Source organism: Limulus polyphemus, unplaced genomic scaffold (assembly GCF_000517525.1).
Source record: "Limulus polyphemus unplaced genomic scaffold, Limulus_polyphemus-2.1.2 Scaffold89, whole genome shotgun sequence".
Classification (NCBI taxonomy): domain Eukaryota; kingdom Metazoa; phylum Arthropoda; class Merostomata; order Xiphosura; family Limulidae; genus Limulus; species Limulus polyphemus.
Genome location: NW_013665699.1, coordinates 686,565 through 705,371, shown reverse-complemented (window position 1 = coordinate 705,371; position 18,807 = coordinate 686,565). Strand labels below are relative to the sequence as shown.

Genomic DNA, 18,807 nt, shown 5'->3' with positions numbered 1-18,807 from the left:
CGAAAGACTGAAAGGGACAACGAGTGTGCGTGTGTATTTTATAGCAGAGCAACATCAGACTATCTACTGTGTCCACCAAGGGGAATCAACCCCCTGATTCAAGCATTGTAAATCTATAGACTTACTGCTATCCCTCCGGGTGACAAGGAAAAACTTTATGTGTTCACATACTGAAAATCAAACTGGAAAATTTCATTATACACAAAATCAAATGCAAAAAAAATCCAAAACCAAAAACAAGAAATTTGCATAGAATGTACAGATCAGTTGTTCAGATTTTGTTGTTGTTTTTTTATATAACTACACAACAGGAAAAGAAGCTTGCTTTATTGTCGCAATCTAGTTTTGATAAAATTGTTTAATTAAAAAATCAGTAATTATAAAATAACATAATTTTGCAAAAAAAAATAACGTACTGGTAAATGTGTTTCTAGCAGTATTTATTAACTTGTTACATAGCAATTAATTAGAAAATCAAGTCACACAAACTAGGAATTTACACTAATCTCCATACCTAATTTAAACAAACCATCATGGGAAGATTACTTTTATTTTATACAGTTATTTTGGGCTGTCCTTTCAAGCATTAATATTCTATTTTTCAGTTAGTATGTTATCTAATAGTATTAATTTGGGCAATGATACAACTACATATTTAGGCAAATATAAATGGCAGTTTTCAAAACATAAAACTTATTTCATTCCCCTAACCCTTTTAAAGCTTTCCAAACTTCAATCTGTAAGAAGTTGCCCATCAGGTTATACAACAGCTGTGTGAGAAAATAAAACACAACATTTTAATATGGTCTTTTACTCCGTAACAGCGGTAAGTGCATACGACTGGGGGCCTTCATTAATAAAGCTGTTTGTTTAGAGACAGTTTTGAAACAAAGCTGCCAAATGTTCTTGTCTCAAGCAGAATGATGATTTATGGAACCTGTACTGCAAAAATACGTCTTGAAGGGATATGTTACGGTCAGTATATGCTTAATCATCTATTTTTACATTTATCATCAATGAGAAAACTCCACAAATGTTCTTTCTAAATATCTATTCAGGTATTCAAAACCTACTACGAGACAAATAATAAAATATATGTATATTAGAACTGAACTTAAAAGATTGGTGTGAAAATTAAGAAAACTCTTTCAAAGAGAAAGGCTACTGTTATCTTGCTTTCACAAAAAAAAAGTTAACCCAAATCACCATCATAAATAAAAGGATATTTGCCAACAATATGAAAATCAACTAACCATTAATATATTTTGGCAGAAAAGTAAACTTAAATACATTACAAAAAATTTTATTCTTGATTAATATCGTATCAAGGCATCAGAAAATAAGCCCCTTTTCAACCTTTGTATTCCTACAAAATCAAACCCATGGCTTTTCAAGAAATCCTTGTTAAGCCTTAAACACCTCACAAGTGAATCTCAATAAAATTAATTTGCTGAAATAAGCTCCATGCAAAACACTATGTTCATATACTGTAGTGCTGTAGGAAGCACAAAAACAATAATAACAATGCTTAGACCATAATGTTCTTTAAAGTACTTTGTATTAAAGTACAGTGGATAATAGAATAAAACAAATTCAAATGAATACACAGTGTATGCAGTAATATTTTTCAATTATTTTCTTAAGGCATTTTACAAAGAATTCTTCATAAATAAGCAATTATTACTAAATAGATTGGCAAAATAAAAGATCCTTTGTACAAGTATTTGCAGAGATTACAAATTTTTTATGTTATATTTACTACACAAGTAGACTAGAAAATTAAGCTACAAAAACTTATTAGGACAAAACTAATGTGTAAGGTATTAATTATTAAAAAATAATAATAAATTTTAATAATTTTGAAAAAGTTACACACACTTGTCGTATGCAACTTTCAACGAGTTAAAGAAAACATCTATGAATGATAGAAGAAGTATCTAATGCACAGTTATGGTTAAGACTTCATTCGCAACAGGCACAATAACTGCATTATTTTCATACCATAGTTTCATAGCTATCTAAAATAGAGTTCCAGTGATGATTAGTGAGTTAATACAAAATCAACCAGGTTAAGAGGGATAAGATCTTTAAAAGGCAGGTCATATTTCTTTATGACACTTGCAGCTAGACACTTCAAGGTTAAATGACGCACTGGGTATACATCAAGTAGAGCAATGCTATGAGTCAGGTCTAGAGCAGTTTTCCCTTTGGCATTACATGCATCCAAGTGGCCTCCATAGTTGAGAAGTGTTTTGAAAATTCTGTGAGCACTAGGTTTGTTGAGAGCAGTTATATGTAAAGGAGTGTTACCATCATTGTCTACAATGTTAGGTGATGCTCCAACTTCTAATAATAGTTCCACAACCTCTGGAGATGGAAAGGTACATACAGGATACCTTCCTAAACTTGACGACTCCCTGAGGCAGGCAAGATGTAATGGAGTTAGACCATTACATCCTCGAGGACCCAATTTCACAAGTTTATAGACCGATCGTTTCAAATTATTTTCTTCTTCAAGACTCAGATGAGGCTGTAAGCGACATAACAGACCAATCAGATGCATGACTATTACCAAAGTTCGATGAAAATTGTTTGACTCCCTTTCTGCAGGCTGCATTTTCTTCATATGGTTCAGTGCAGCTTCAATTTCCTTTAAAGCCTTGTGAAAAACACACTGTATATCATAGAAGGCAACAGATGGCCCACATCTTCTTCTGTTTGCCCATGTATCAGACATCATGAAGGAGAACAGCTCTGCAAATGACACCAAACTGCTGTGAGTCATAGGATTTAGAGGTTCAAGAATTTTTTGCTGCATGTCAAGAGCATACATCCACAGACCAATACAGCGTTCAAAGTTATCTGTGTCTGCATAAACTGCACCTCTGTATCTAATGTAGTAGGAAGTGTCGGGATGAGCGGGACCGAGAATTCGCTCTCTCACAAGAAGGGCTTGCATCCGCATTTCATCTGGATCACAAATTAACTTATCTAGCTTTTCGGCACTATCTACCTCTACAGCATTATTATATGCTGGAACTGAATGGGGGCGTACGAGTTTATTCATGAATGGGAGCCTATATCTTTCCTCCATGGCTCTTTTCCATAAGTCTAAAGCCCCTTTCATATCTCTCTTTTTATCAACATATGTGGCTCCAAGCAACTCAAGAGCATCAATTTTTTCTTTTCTGTTGCAACTAGAAAGTGAAATCAAGTACTCAGCCACAGCAGTATGACCTGTTACAGCAGCTGCCAGAAGTGGTGTCATTCCATATGAATCAACATCCATTTTGGCACCATGCTGGAGAAGTAACTTTAAAATTTCCAGACTGCCTGATTCTGCACAATCATGAAGAGCTGTATTTCCTACAGAGAAGGGAAAAAAAAAGCTTTGATTAAAAATAACAAACGTAATCTACATTTCCCCAGTGTAAATTTTAGAACAAGTTTTAACATATTAAACGTTTTAAGCAATATTTTATCCAATGGGGGTTAAAAAAAGAAAATGAAGAAAACATTAATTATCTAAAAATAAATACTTACAGATGTACTAACATTACAACATCTACTCTATTAAAAAAAAGACTGTGGAACTTAAGTGCATTATAGTTGAATCCGCTGTACATACTATTTGTGTTAGAACCTTTTTCACACTCATTATATATCCTTCGTGTCACAACCTTCCATTTCAATTTGATTAGCTAAACTCTGCCTAACTATTAGTAGCTAAAGAGTTTACCCTTTAGCTTAGTTCACAAGAGCACTTGTTCTTCAACACTATGTTGAATAGGAAAATAAATCCAGGAATATAGACGTTTTGAAATACTACAAACAAAAAAAAGTAAAAACCCACAATTCTGACTTTGTTAGCATTGAAAAAGAGAAGTGTAACAGTCAAATAGTTAAGACTTGTTAAAACTGCCTTACTGACAATAGTTAGCAAGTAAATTCCTTAGTTTATTTGGTTAGATAATTTATTGTTCATCACCTTCAATACAAGGACCGAATTATAGGAGATGACATCTTACACACATAAAGTTTACCTACTCAAAAAATAGTTAAGTGTTTAAATGACTGAACAGGACCTACTGTCAACATACAAATGGTTGAGGTGCTTTAAATTCAATTGTTTTTATGGTTAATAGCCCATACAATAACCTTTCAACTTCATAAATTACTTGGCAACCAATAACTTGTTTACCAAAGCCTTAAGTTGAAGCTGCTATTCTTTTGTTGAGTTCTGGGAAGCAGTTAATTTTGATGAGAAAGAACTGGAATTTGATTTTGGATGCTCTAGATGAAAGGCAAAGGTACTACCTACTGGTCTGAACTGAACAACAGTTATTGACAATGATATTACTAAGTTGTTTTAGCACAGAGTGCTGTAGGACAACAAAACAACTTTATGTATATCACTTTCTTTCCACAACACGAGTCTAAGATACTTACCTGAATATATATTGGTATTTTGTATGGCATAATGTTAATGAAGGCCAATGGAAAAGTAAAAAATTAGTTATACAGAAATTACAGTGTATCTCACAAACTGTATGGCTATCACATATGAATGATAAAACATGTTTTTAATTTTACATTCATATAAGTTAGGAAATATCATATAGACAATGCAGTAAAATTATTCATTTTCCTTTACCATAAATAATGTCCTTCAAAATATATTTCAAGTGTTCACATTAGAAAACCATGTTAATGTAAATATATTAGTCAATATTCTCCTACATGTGTCTTTCAACTTTTTCAAGGTAAATGAAATATAAGATATACCAAAATCCGTAGGACTTATTGTAAATATTTTTATCAAGAAAAAGGAGTAACATTGAATTAAACTTGTAAATTTGATAGGCTACATATAACTGTAAATATTTTCATACAGCCTTAAGAGTAAAATATGTATGTTCAACTTTGAGAAGAGAATATGTAACAATTAAACGTTTTCATATTCCTGCTGTTTCTTAAAATATTCATAAATTCGCATTCTTCCAATAAGTTAGTGATACAATTTATTTGAAAACTCTCCCCCTCATAATGCAAAAAATTCGGTAAAGATAAATAACATCAAATGTGTAAATTATTGTTTTTCTATGAACTGTAAATGTGACAAACATAATAAAGACCCACATACGAGGTTGAAATGAATATCTAGTAATAGACTGGGTCTTTATTATGTTTGTCACATTTACAAAATGTGTACGTCTATTACTAGATATTCATTTCAACCTCATATATGGGTCTTTATTATGTTTGTCACATTTACAAAATGTGTACATCTATTACTAGATATTCATTTCAACCTCATATATGGGTCTTTATTATGTTTGTCACATTTACAAAATGTGTACTGGAATATATATATCTATAATGATCTGTCTTTACAACTTTTAATCAGTGTGCTCACTGTAACTAACTGTCAATATTATTAAGGTAAGCAATGCAAGTTCCGATATTTGTAGCTTGTAACACAAGTGGTTCATTAGAAATTCGTTCAAACAACATACACTATTGTATAGTTTAGGAAGGGTTCCATCTGGTGGTTTACTAGAGTTAGACACTAGTGGCTAAGGTTGTTACTGAGTCATGACATCCAAAGTCATGTGGTTTAGCAGAGGAAAAAAGTTCTACACATCTTTGTATTTCAATAGGTAATCAAACACATTATAATAGTTTCTATAATTGACTATCCCCCTTTTTTTTTACAAATCATGTTTACCTGTTCCAGGTTGCAATAGTTTTCCAGGTTTATTTGTTCACTTCCTTTCTTCACAACCATAGAAAGTATAATTTAGTTTAAAAATTAGAAACAATCAGTGTTATCACTCTCTAATATAACTTGCTTTAGTTTCACTGTTTCCAAAATGTGTACGTCTATTACTAGATATTCATTTCAACCTCGTATGGGGTTTATGAGCACTTAAATTCTCAATACTTTAGTCTCCTGACATAACTTTTTTCAGTTTGCTGAATTTACATATGACAGACACAGAAATGGCTGATTGACAGTAAAGTAAGCTTCATAACAAATGAAATAAAATGTAAACTCAGAGCATTTTCATTCTGTTTGATATCAAAATCTAACAACCCATGTTTGATTCATTATTATATAAAGTATCATAATGAAACTAGTCCAAAACTGTATAATCAACATTCAGAACTGTGCCAGATGAAAACATTAGCATTAAATTTATGAGGCACTGTAATCTATTTTCACTGCCATGAATTGTCTTAGAAAATACTAATGTATCTTCACTTGGTCTGAACTACTACTACTGAACATAGCACTCTCATGATGCTAGAGAGGGTTGGGTATGGACATTAAAACAATTTTGAATATACTAATCAGCAAGTAATGTGACAACCACAGTGAACAGCTATCAACTATATATGTTATAGATTTCCTTTCTTTTCACTGAAGGCAAAACTGGAAAGTGAATCTGATGTAGAGGCCTAATGCATTCATTCACTGGCTTTACTCTCTGCTGTGGACTGCAGCTTCACCTATTCAAGGCTCATCATCACAGCTTGGGTCAGCAAACCAAAGACATACAGTAAGGCCTTTAATAATGGTGATGTGTATGTAAAACCATTCAACATTTCAGCCATGGTAAGCAAAGTGTGGTGTCTTGTAACAGATGAAAATTCATAACACAAAGATTGATGGCAAAAGCCATCCATGTGGCCCAGGCAACAGCAGATAATATAATCAAGAAGAATTTCCAGTTGGAAAAGTGACACAAATATTGTGTACACAATAACACATTGCTTACACAAAATATCCATTTAACTGTCACATATCACATACTTCATACAGCTGGAAAATTAAATGGTTATTCATATTATTCCATGTGAAGATATACTGCTCCAGTTTCCAAATGAAGCACATATGGATTTCTTTGAGATTGTATTGTTGAAACAGGCATTAGGAAACCATTGTTTTCATACACTACATGGATTATGAGGAAGAATGGTGTCCTTTTCAAATAAAAGCCTTACGACAGAGCCTTTTGCAATGGAAACTATGATGCAAGGCTATTTTCAGGATATATGAGCATCAGAAAGAGCATTAGTGGATGTGGCAACATGAACTGTAACAATGTGGTGAAGCTCCAAAATCATTTTAATATAACGTCTCAACCTCTGTATACGTGATCTATTTCAAATATATTTTTTAACTGTATGAGGTAAGTTACATAAATGCCATTTTTACCAATAGAAGCTATAAAATGAAATCCATACACATTTACAATACACACGAAAATCATACTTTAACATTCCATTAACTTTGTAGTTAACTTACTGAATATTGATATTTTCTGAACTACTAATGTTTATGAAACGTAGTCAACAAAATAACATTGATGAGTAGTCTGTAACTGACACACACTATTCACTTTACAATATGACTTTGTGTATTCTGCCCACCTATTACTCACTTACTGAATTACGAGCAGTTATGACTTGCACTTTGCTATGGACTGTTGGCATTTAATCATAGAGATTGTTAGCAGAGGTTGGAAAACTGCATTATTAAGCAGCTGTCATTTTCTGTTTTTCACTTTATGATAAGGTCACTGAAAATTCTATATTTTATCTCTAACTCTCTCATTATTTTCAAAATTTAATTAAACAACTTTATTATCATTGTATGTCAATAAAATTGGCATCATAACATAGCATATAATTCAAATTTTAATATTATATATGTTTTAATTTCTTAATTTGAAATAAAATATGACAAAAAATGTTAAATATGCTTTTTTGTGTGTTATATTGCATGTCTTTTTGTCTTCTTGCTCAGTTTATATTTCATTATGCCTTCCATATAACATCTTTAGTGGTTAACAAATTAGAAACTCAAATTTCAGACATTTTCCAGCTAGAATATAAAACAAGAACCTCCCACTTTTTGATTTACTGACATATCGATATATTTTTTAACCTACCAGGGTAGTCCCACCTACTACTATATTCTTTTAAAACCTCTTGTCTATTCATGCCTACTTCTTTTAACTGCATGTTTCTAACCAACAGAAAGAGTTCATTTCAAGCTACATAAATCTGACAGTTGTTTATAATTGGCTTGAAGGAGAAAGTTCTAATTTCTCTGGAAATGGTGAAGTCTGTTGACTAAATCATTGCTCTGAACAGAAATGAGATTTTTTAATCCACATATAGCTAAGTTAGAAAGCCAGATAAATTAGTTTTTTGTGTAACATAACAGTAATTTGATACATTTTTGCTTTCCTAAGATGCATCTTTGAAATCTACAAAAACTAATTTATCTTCTCCCTCCACTTGAGAGAGTAAATGAGGCTTAAGGTAAGGTTTAGCAAGTACAACCTGCAAGTACAAATCAATTTCATAACATCATAAGTACTAGAAATCATTATTTTTGTATATATTTTTTTTACTTATTGTTCTATGTTTTAAGAAAAATAACTAAAAATTAAGCATTTATGAGTAAATAGTAATAATATGTACACATGTTCTACACATATACTAAATTCTGACCACCCTGGGAGAATAACTAACATACAAATACCTACCAAGTTTACTGGATCAGACTGGACTTTGTAAAGAGCCATATCAAACATTTTCTCATATATCTTATTACTTTAGACAATTCTTATTGCAACCACTGTATTGTGAAAAAACTAATAAATTCTATCCCACTGAGTTCTCGGAACCCAGGATTACGATAACCTCATTTGCTATTGATGGTGTCACATAAACAGTCTAATGGCAGGAGCAGTGATTCATTGCTTTATGGTCGGTAGGTTTCTAACAGTAAAATAAGCATAGTAAATAGATGTTAAAAGGTTAGAAGCCAAAACTCTCATGACAGGAGAGGTTCTTTGGAACCTCGTGGTCAATATTAAAAAGAATAGAACAGTATTACTTACTTTCTTTTGCATTTTTCAACCTTTAAAGTTTTATGGTGGTTAGGAGGTTAGTCAAATTGTATGACCCTGCAGAGAGTTAAGGTAGAGAAAATAAAATATAAAGATTTTCAGATGAAGAAAAGTATTCTTAATCTGAACATGAAAATCACTGCATACAGAGCAGTTAACACTTCATAAAATCACAGACAAATTTTTAGTAAAAATACTTAATTAAAAATTCCGATTTTTTTTTTCCGACAAAAGACTTGTAATGCTTACCTAAAGCTTGAAAAACTTTCATAAAGATACACAAAACATGTTAACAATTATTGTACTGATCAGTTTGGAGTCACGAGGTCAATGTAATCCACAGAGTCAATAACATGTTAAAAATTATTGTAGTGATCAGTTTGGGGGTCACGAGGTTGGTGTAATCCACCAAGTCAATAACATGTTAAAAATTATTGTACTGATCAGTTTGGGGTCATGAGGTCGGTGTAATCTACCGAGTCAATAACATATTACAAATTATTGTACTGATCAGTTTGGGGTCACGAGGTTGGTGTAATCCACCAAGTCAATAACATGTTAAAAATGATTGTACTGATCAGTTTGGGGTCATGAGGTCGGTGTAATCCACCGAGTCAATAACAAAAGTATCTTCTTGTCCCTTATTTTAGTTGGAGACTAAATCTGTACTTGTACATATTTTAATAAATACATCATATTATGTAAAAATGATATTGCGCTTTGCTATCTGTAAAACATTGCAATTTGATTATTTCACCCTGTTATTAGTAGCACCTCTGCCTTGTCAAATAACACAACACCAACTTTCAAAACAGCACACAAAAGCTTATTTGGCACTGCCAATTTGTTTCATACTAATACTACTAGTAGCTATACATTATATACAAGACAACACTAACCTTTCACACTTTTTCTGTTAGTCTGAGCTTCATGTTCAACCAGAAATTTTGCAATCTTTAGATGTCCTTTATAGCATGCAATCATAAGACAAGTGTGTCCATGCCGATTTGCTATTTCAATATCAGCTCCTTTTTCCACTAGATATTCCACAATCTGATAATGTCCATCAAAACATGCTGCACGAAGAGGAGTTGAATTTGTTTTTGTGGTGCTGTTGACACAAGCTCCATGGCTTATTAGAGACTTTACGATGGCTAGGTGGCCTGCAGCAGCAGCACACCATAGTGCTGGTGCACCTTCTATTGTTTCATTATCAAATGTCACTGAACCAACCTAGATAAAATTTATCAACTATATATAACACAAATCTTCTTGATTTCTAATTTTCAATAGCAATTATACTTCATTGCACTCTCTCTACTTGCTTACTCATTAAGTATTTTACTAAGTTATCAGCATAGGAACACATTACATTTTATTTCAATATTACAACAAAAAGTACAAACAGTGTGTGCTTCATTTTACAAGACCATTATTATACTTAATAAAATTTTATACAAACAAATATTTTGCAATGATAAGGTTAGTACATGTATGTTGATTCATAAATAATGTATTATCAAACAATAAAAAAATCTCAATCAACATAAATAGCTGAGTAAAAAAAAAAATGAATAATCTTACATTAAAATAAAATTTAGCATATGGACAACAAGAAATCATTTGGTCCTTCAAGGGTGTTCCTGACACCCATTCTTGTGTAAAAACTATAAACTTAAACCCACCCTTTATTTGTCAGGAAATGTTTGATTCTCCTGTTAAACTCTTGTAAAGTGCCAGCCTCTAACTGCTGACAGCAACTCCTTCCATGAGCTAAGTCATTTTCTTATATCATATTAAGTGATTCCTTAACAAAAGTTTTTTGAAAATCTAAGTACAACAATTATACTCCCTTTCCACCATCCTGATAGCACAAAATATCCTCAAAAATGGTTAACAGATTTAAATAGTAAGAGAAGATTTCCCTTTAATGAATTCATTTGGATTTTCTTTTATGATATTGAATTTCATGAGATGAGCTTGCAAAGCTTCTATTATCAGTCTCTAGTATTCTTCTCACTATAGAAGATTAATTGATCTATAATCTCCAGGGAAAGTCTTATTATTCATTTCAAAAATAGGATTAATACTGAAGATGGAATCTGATAGAATTCCGAAACGTTTATCCATGTCCCCTTTTTGTCAATAAACAATGTTGTATATCATAAGTGTCGTAATCTTGTTTATAATCAAACTTCGTTTTCCTTCGAACACATCGATTGCTAATGTTCTGATTCGACGATATGGAAATGATACTCTGCATGTATACCGTGCCTGTGAGAAATAGGACTTTAAAATTAAGAAAGTTAATCTCGATATTTGCTTCCTTACTGAATGCAAGCTCCGACACGTCATTCCTAATACAAGCAATTTTCAAATCCTCAGACACAGAGAAACTCGTATATCTGATACCTGATTTACTTGAAATCCCTGGGGAAAACATTGTATACTCCTGGTACTTTATCTATTTTTAATCTTCAATCTTTATTTTAACCACCAAGGAACTAATATCAATCCCAATTTCTCCCATAAATGTTCATGATTTGAGAATATTGCTAGTACCCTCTATTGTACAAACTGAAGAGAAGAAAACATTTAAAAGCTCAGTCATTTCAGTTTCCAGCAAAAACCTCATTATGAGCATCCTTTAAAGGCCCAATCATCATTTTAACATTGTGCTTACTGTCAACATACTTAAGACAAAATTCTTGCTGTAAGTTGTAAAAAAGAAAAAGTAAATGCAAGAGCCAAACCCATAGCTTCCTTGTATCAAAAAATATTTTATCCTATTTAAACCTCTTAAACTTATGGCACTTATTCTTCAATTTCTTTATGTCTTTGGTAAATCAATTAGGTTTCATTTTCCCTTTTATTCTTTTCCTCGTTTTAGGAACATACATATTTTGAATTAAAAGCAATTAATTTTTTAAAATCTTCCACAAAATTCACTAATGATAAACCTTGACTCAAGGCTGAAAACTCGGCATTTTGAAAATTAGGAACTAAAATATCAATCATTTTTTATTTCAACTTGTAGCAAAATATCAAACCTGATCAATGATCACTCTTTCCCAAATGTTTAACACACATCAGTTTTTTGCAACCACATTCTCATTTGTGGTGTACAATAAATCTAAAATTGCATCCTCTCTGGTTGGCTCACTGATCATTTGATATAGAACACAATCTTAATTATTCTTAAATCACCTCAAGAAATCTCACTTCTTGACTTCACACAATCCCGATCAGTGTTTTAGTGATTTCCGTTATATTACAGTCTTCCATTTCAACTTCATCCATCAACTCATCCATCTTTTTCTGACACCTCTAACATTAGAATAGCAACAACTAAAGCTTATCTTCAGATATGACAAACTTATCTTTAAAACTATTATTTCAATTGTTAATCTCTATTTTTCCAATTTATCCATTGCACTAGTTATCCTACTAATTTATTTACTCCCAATTTTCCTAGCCCTCATACACTATACAGGTTTTAATTATCTTTAATGAATTTCTTAGTTTCTTCAAACATCTTATTACCTGAACTGACTAAGTTGAGCCCAGCTCTAGCATACAATTCATTCTTACACTGAAAATTATCCCAAAAGTCCAACCAACCCATCTGAAATTAAGTATATCCTTAATTTTTATTTAAGCCTTGGTACCTTTTAATTCATTCATTCTTATATTTAGTCTGAGTGAGTATTCCCACAAGATTTCTATCCTTAATCTTCTGGAGTTCCTTGTACCTTTTTAAGCAGCTTTTCTGGTTTACAATTTGAAGTATTATTCACTTCTATTTACACTACAAAAAGAGAGAATGTTCTTTCAGAGGGCTACCACAGAGTGATTTGGGCACCACAGTAGACTAAAAATGCAGGCCCAAGCCTTGATCTTTTATATGCCCCCTTTCTACCAGTATTATGCTAACGAGCCCTTATGGTTAATTTCTGGCAGACCCTTTGGGTGTTTGTGGGTCCTGGAATAACTGCCCCAACTATCAACCCTCCCCCAATCCTCTTGGCAGTCCTCCTCCTTGATACCAGCATCTAAATTATCAACGTGCTTTATAATATCTTCTACTTCAACATTTGGTTAGCAAATTTTAGTCCTAGTCTTTCATGCTCCCCACAAAACAACTTTTATCAGACTACTTATTGATAGACTCTCCCCCAATGTGTAAACCTTTTGATCATCACCTTCCTCGTTGCAAATAGCCAAAAGTTCAGATCTATAGAAGATCTGAACTAATAAGTACATAATTTGCTTTGATCAGAAGTTAAGAGCAAAATTACAAATCAACCCAGTAATAAATACAGCCAATAACATACACCACTCTTACGTTTTTAACTGAACCTGTCTCTATAGTCCTAACTCATATTCTTTTTATCCTCAAAATAAATCAAGCTCTGTAAATATACAGAATTGTATTTTTCCTAGCCTTCTAAAAATCAAGCTAAGAATTCTAAAACATAAACAAATCTTGGTACTTATCATATTCTGTCATTTTCACTCCATTTATTCCTAGACTACCTACTAATAGTATTATCAATTTATGTCTCTAGACACCAAGTATTTGTAAGCTTAACTACTATTAAGTTATTTCACAGCTTATGGATAAAAATTTTAGATAAATCAAACACTATAATCTCCTATTAACCATTATCGGCACTATCAATTACTTGTTAAACACAGCAGATATAACAATGTCTAGTTATACTTGAATAATCTTTTAGACTTAGCAGCTACTGAATAGTAGTTAGAACTATGATTCTAACTCTTACTTTACATAAATTCTTATTCAGCTAAAATGATTTTGAAATATTACTAGGTCTAACGTCACAACTTTAGACTTAGTCATACCCACAGTAATAAAACATAAGAAATGTTTAATCCACACTAATCTGATTAAAATTTAACCAACTTCAAAATAAAACCCATCTTCTCTGAAATATTTTATCCTTTACAACTAAAAGTATTTATATGTTCTCTGTCACAAGGTCCTAGAATTTTTCATATATTACTCAATAACTCCCTCTATCAGTAACTGTTAACTTTATATAAAATGTTTTCAATAAAAGTACTTTCCTCACAACAAGAACACGATTTTCACTAGGACTGTATGTGAGGGTTTTATTATGTCTTTATTGATGTAATTTTTTAATGTAGTACTGAGAAACTGGGGTTCATGGGCATCAGCTGGGGTGGGGCAAATGGAGGCCACTGGAAAATGAGAAACATAACTCTTTCTTTACTTATTCAGCATTTGTTTATGAATTTTTTTTTCGATTCACAATTTCACACTACTTTGCCCACCCACCTCCAAGGAAAACTTTGCCCCTCCCTGGAACAATATCTGCAGATGCCCACATTGGCATTCTTTAAAACTATTATTTTTTCTATAAATGGTACCATTTTTAATATGTAAAAATATTACAGTTTATATCAGCACAATCCAAACACCTTTTCCATGCTTTCCAGAAAAATTCTTTTTTAGAAAATGTTCATTTTTTTCTAAATTTTTTTCAATGAGGTATGAATACAACCATATTTGTGCTAGTATTTACTAGCACAAACAGCCACCCATAGGATAGCATTTCTGCTAGTAAAACTAATTACTCTAATGTGCCTTTTGTCACTTAACATGAAGCCTGAAAATTCATCCCAACACCAAACAAGAGAGGTAGGAAGAGTCCATAATTTATGTTGAAAGGTAATATGAGAGGATATAATTAAATCAATAACAAAAACAAAAAAAATTAAAAAACACTTGTCAACTAAATTGTCTTTTTTTTTTTAGCTATTTATAGTTTACATACTTGTTCTATATCTGCACCACATTTTGCAATAAGATACTCTACTACTTCTACGTGACCATTACGAGAAGCTACCACCAAAGGTGTTGCACCATTAGTTGGAGCTGACACCAACATCTGAATTTCTTCTTTTGGTCTGTTGTCCAGAAACACCTGAAAAGGAAAATAAACTTGAAGTCCTATCAGATTTGTGTTACTACTTAAAACTATGGGAATATTTGGGAAAACCTGTATGTAATGAGGGAAGAGAAAGCATAAAACAGGCTGCACTCTTGACTGAATCTCAGGGAAACCTGCATAAAAATAAACAGAAAACATTGCAAATATCTTACAAGGCAGGCAGCATAGTAACCTCCAGGTTATGTTGTGATTTATCGATTAGTAGAGGAAACATTATGTCAGTTACACAGTAGTTGAACATGACATAACTGAAAGTGGCACTTATAGTGTAAAAAGCTTCTGTTGTGTTGGACCTATTAATCTGTACTTCATTAAAATGCAGTTTCTTAAAGTGACAAATACTTGTAACAAATTTATCAAGCTTTCTGCTGATGCCATTGGATCAAATTTCATATGCTCATCTTCAATGTTATAATATTGTAACTGCTTGCCATAAACTTACAACTATTAACTCGTTGGCTGTCATGTGACCCTCCAAAGAGTCACATGGCACTATTAGTAATGTGTTCTGTGACCCTCCAGTAGTTCAGAGACCATAATATTGCAAATATAAAGTTTCTTTGTGGCATTTGACTCTATAATATTGTGATTGCTTCTTGGCACTTCAGGAATATTCTCATTTATGTAATAACTCTGTGATTTTGCTGCCCTTCATGAAACACAAAAATTTGGAAATGAAAGCAAAATAACATTACCTTTAATTCCATAACCAGCATAGTAGAAAAAAAAATAATTTTCAAAAAGAAAATTATATAATACTTTGAAATTGGCAAAAAAAAAATAACAAAAATATATTTTGAAAACTTTTCAACTGTGATATTATAAACCTGAGTTAAGCGAAGAGGTTCATATTGCATATGACACCAGAATTTGGATTAATATAAGGTGGCAGCCAACATGTTAAGAGAATAGACTAGTCAGCACTGACTACATATCTGATTCAGCTGGAAAACACCATAATGAGAAAATGACTAAACATTGCTGGTTTATCAGTTATTCCAAATGATGATAAAGCTAATTCAAGTTAATAAGAATATAAACAAATATGTTGTTAATAAATCTTACCCTAATTCTGATCTGTAAATGACTTGAAACTGATAATAATTGCATTTCTCTTACTTAATCTAGCTCACGTCATAACAGTTGTTGCTCACGTAATTTGCAATACAAATAATACCTATTCCACTGCTTTGTCTGTCATATGCTAGCCAGCCTGATGAGTCAGGGTATTAGATGAAAGGTCTAGTTTACACTGGATATAGCATATATAGTGTGGTTGAGATATTATCATACATTCTTCTTGGCTTTCTCTTTCATTAACAGTTATGTTTAATTTTTCTAACATGTTATTTCAAGCTTGTATAAGATACTTATTAACCAATGGCTTTTCAACCTGGTATGCTTATGCTAACACTTAATTTTGAATTATACATAGGTATTGTAACTGCTTTATCTCTACAATTCACTCAAGTGTTGATTTTATTTTTCTGACTTTAAGTTAAAGAATAATAAAAATTCAAATTTTTGGGAAAACTACCACAAATATAAAGGTAATGTAATAAATCTTGACACCTTTTTAATATAATGATAAAGAGGCAAACACTTAAATTGAAAAAAAGAGTAAATTTATAAATAGACTTTATAGTAATGAACAACTATTTTGGTATGTACTATGTCTGAAACAAGAAAATTACAACAACAAACCCATGTAGTCACACCCAAATCTTCATTTATTTGATGTTTTTGATGAAAGAACTGTAAACCAAACTTTGAAAAACTAATTTTCATAATAAGTAATTAATTTATCTTTTCAATTCCTAAAAATTTCAGCAATATAGCAGCCACCATGTTGTTGTTTACATTTGGAAATTGCATATGTAACAAAATCACATGCAGATCCCTTGAATAGTCCCATGGGTACTTGAATTCTGCATTCATAAAGATTACAATTGAAGTTTAACTAAATTATATCATATAATTTAATATGAAAAAAATATACTTGCATGAACAACACTTACAGTTAAACTTAAGCCTGATTATATTTATGTACTAGTGGGTCTGACATATTATCATCATTAACATGGACAAGTAATTCCAGAAACAAATGTCTGAAAGACAGCCAGCTCAAGGTTTATTTAAGTGAATGGTCACAACAAGTTGGACTAAAGCATGACAATACCAATCATATGCCCCTGGATGGTTATGTATACCCTAGGACCTTATTCAAGTGGAAAATTTGCCTATGAAAAACAAAAACAGCTTTCAATAAGTCTTTAACCATATATGATTTATGAGAAATTAAAAAGACGTAAAAAGTTATGAAACAATCTCTGTGCTTTTTAAAGTTTAAGTGAGTTTCTTTCTTTTACCAGCCTCACATCAACATTTAACCACTCTTAAATTTATCTGAACATAATATAAACACTTAAGGTATTGTAAGTATAACTTCTTGTAAAGGCTGAAAGTGAAACTGTACTATTAGTACTATTTATTGCAAAGTTTTCATTAAAAAAAATTCAACTTAGATCATATTCAAGGACTCCACACCATATTATTATTATGGAAAGACGTAAATTTAAATAAAACGTAAAAGTAAACCTGCGTTAATAACAATTTAAGGATTAACAAGTTTTTAAACCTGCATTACTATCTGTAACTTGGTGTGGTTGGAACTGTAAAAAAGTGACGTAGTCTAACTTATATTGTGACATTAGGAGTAACACTAGCAGTATGAAATTATAATTTAAATTATACTTTTTATAGTTTATAGGCTAGCTACTATTACTAACATTACTCATTAGGCCTACCTTCAAACGATGGTATTTCCCATCACGTGCTGCATTAAAAACAACGTTTTTAAATTCCATACCGAAATCTTATTTTTGCATCAAACCATTAGTATTACTTATGAATAATACGCTTATTTGAACAATAATAATATGGAAGAGAAACCCCCATAAGCCTAATAAGTAACATAATTCGTGGACTTCACGATTACATCCTACGTGCGTTTCCTGATTTACGCTTTCGTGGTGACGTCAAAAAATATATCGCTTAGAAACCTCCTCTTTAAGCCTTAGATTAGGTTAAAGTTTCGGTGTATTTACGTAATAACAGATGTGAAGCTTAATCGCTGTAAAAACTTAGCTTGTCGGGGTTTCGAGAAATATATTCTTTAAAATGAGGATAATATAATATATCTTTCGTTTAATACAAACTAGGTGTGGATTACTTATGGATACATATGTACGAGGTATATGTACATAGGTGTGTCAGAAGTTTATTTTTATACTCTAACCCCACATTCTGAGAATAATTTGTCATACAGTTTACATCACTCTTCAGTTTGTTAATATATTTTGATTTACAGTGTGTATGTTTTTTATCAATGGTTCACTAGTCACTGATAAATTGAAAATTACATTTCTTGAAACCTTCTCTGTATCTGATTGATTAAATCAATTTATGGAACAGCTTTACACTGGAAATGTTTTCTTAAACAGCGACATTTCAGTCCACAGGAACAGGCCATATTCAGGCATAAAAACAATTCATAGTTATCAGAAACTTGGTTAAAAAAGAAATTAAATAAAGACCCTATTATCAAATGTTTTATATTAATGTTTTGTACACTAGTAGTTGTAATAGTTATCATATAAACATGAGGATAATGAACAAATCTTGAGTATAGATACATTCGAAGTTGTTTTAGAAATTGTTAAATAGAAAATAGGTTAAATCATTTTTTGCTAAAAACTAAAGTGAATGCTTTACAGAAATTTAATATCGGTGGGGAAAGAGAGCTCTGTGAGATTTTATGCTAGAGCTGTCCAATAGCAAAGCCCAAAATATTGTTACGTCTCCGTTCGTTAATTAACTTT

The 18,807-nt window shown here is 31.7% G+C and overlaps 1 protein-coding gene across 1 annotated transcript; it reads right to left on the bottom strand.

Annotated features, from left to right (window-relative positions):
* Positions 1 to 423: 423 nt before the first annotated feature.
* On the bottom strand, positions 424 to 18,124 carry LOC106468602 (protein fem-1 homolog C-like). Its single transcript, XM_013929037.2, has 4 exons — positions 17,734 to 18,124; positions 14,750 to 14,899; positions 9,827 to 10,160; positions 424 to 3,366 (listed from the first exon to the last, which is right to left on the bottom strand). Exons 1-4 carry the CDS (start codon positions 17,791 to 17,793, stop codon positions 2,042 to 2,044), a joined length of 1,869 nt encoding a protein of 622 aa, XP_013784491.1. The 5' UTR covers positions 17,794 to 18,124; the 3' UTR covers positions 424 to 2,041.
* Positions 18,125 to 18,807: the final 683 nt, after the last annotated feature.

Coding starts and splice junctions, on each gene's coding strand:
- LOC106468602 (XM_013929037.2), bottom strand. CDS start 17,793: ATGGAATTTAAAAACGTTGTTTTTAATGCAGCACGTGATGGGAAATAC. Junction 10,161..14,749: donor GTGGTGCAGATATAGAACAA/GTATGTAAACTA, acceptor AATTTTATCTAG/GTTGGTTCAGTGACATTTGA. Junction 3,367..9,826: donor TAACAGAAAAAGTGTGAAAG/GTTAGTGTTGTC, acceptor CCTTCTCTGTAG/GAAATACAGCTCTTCATGAT.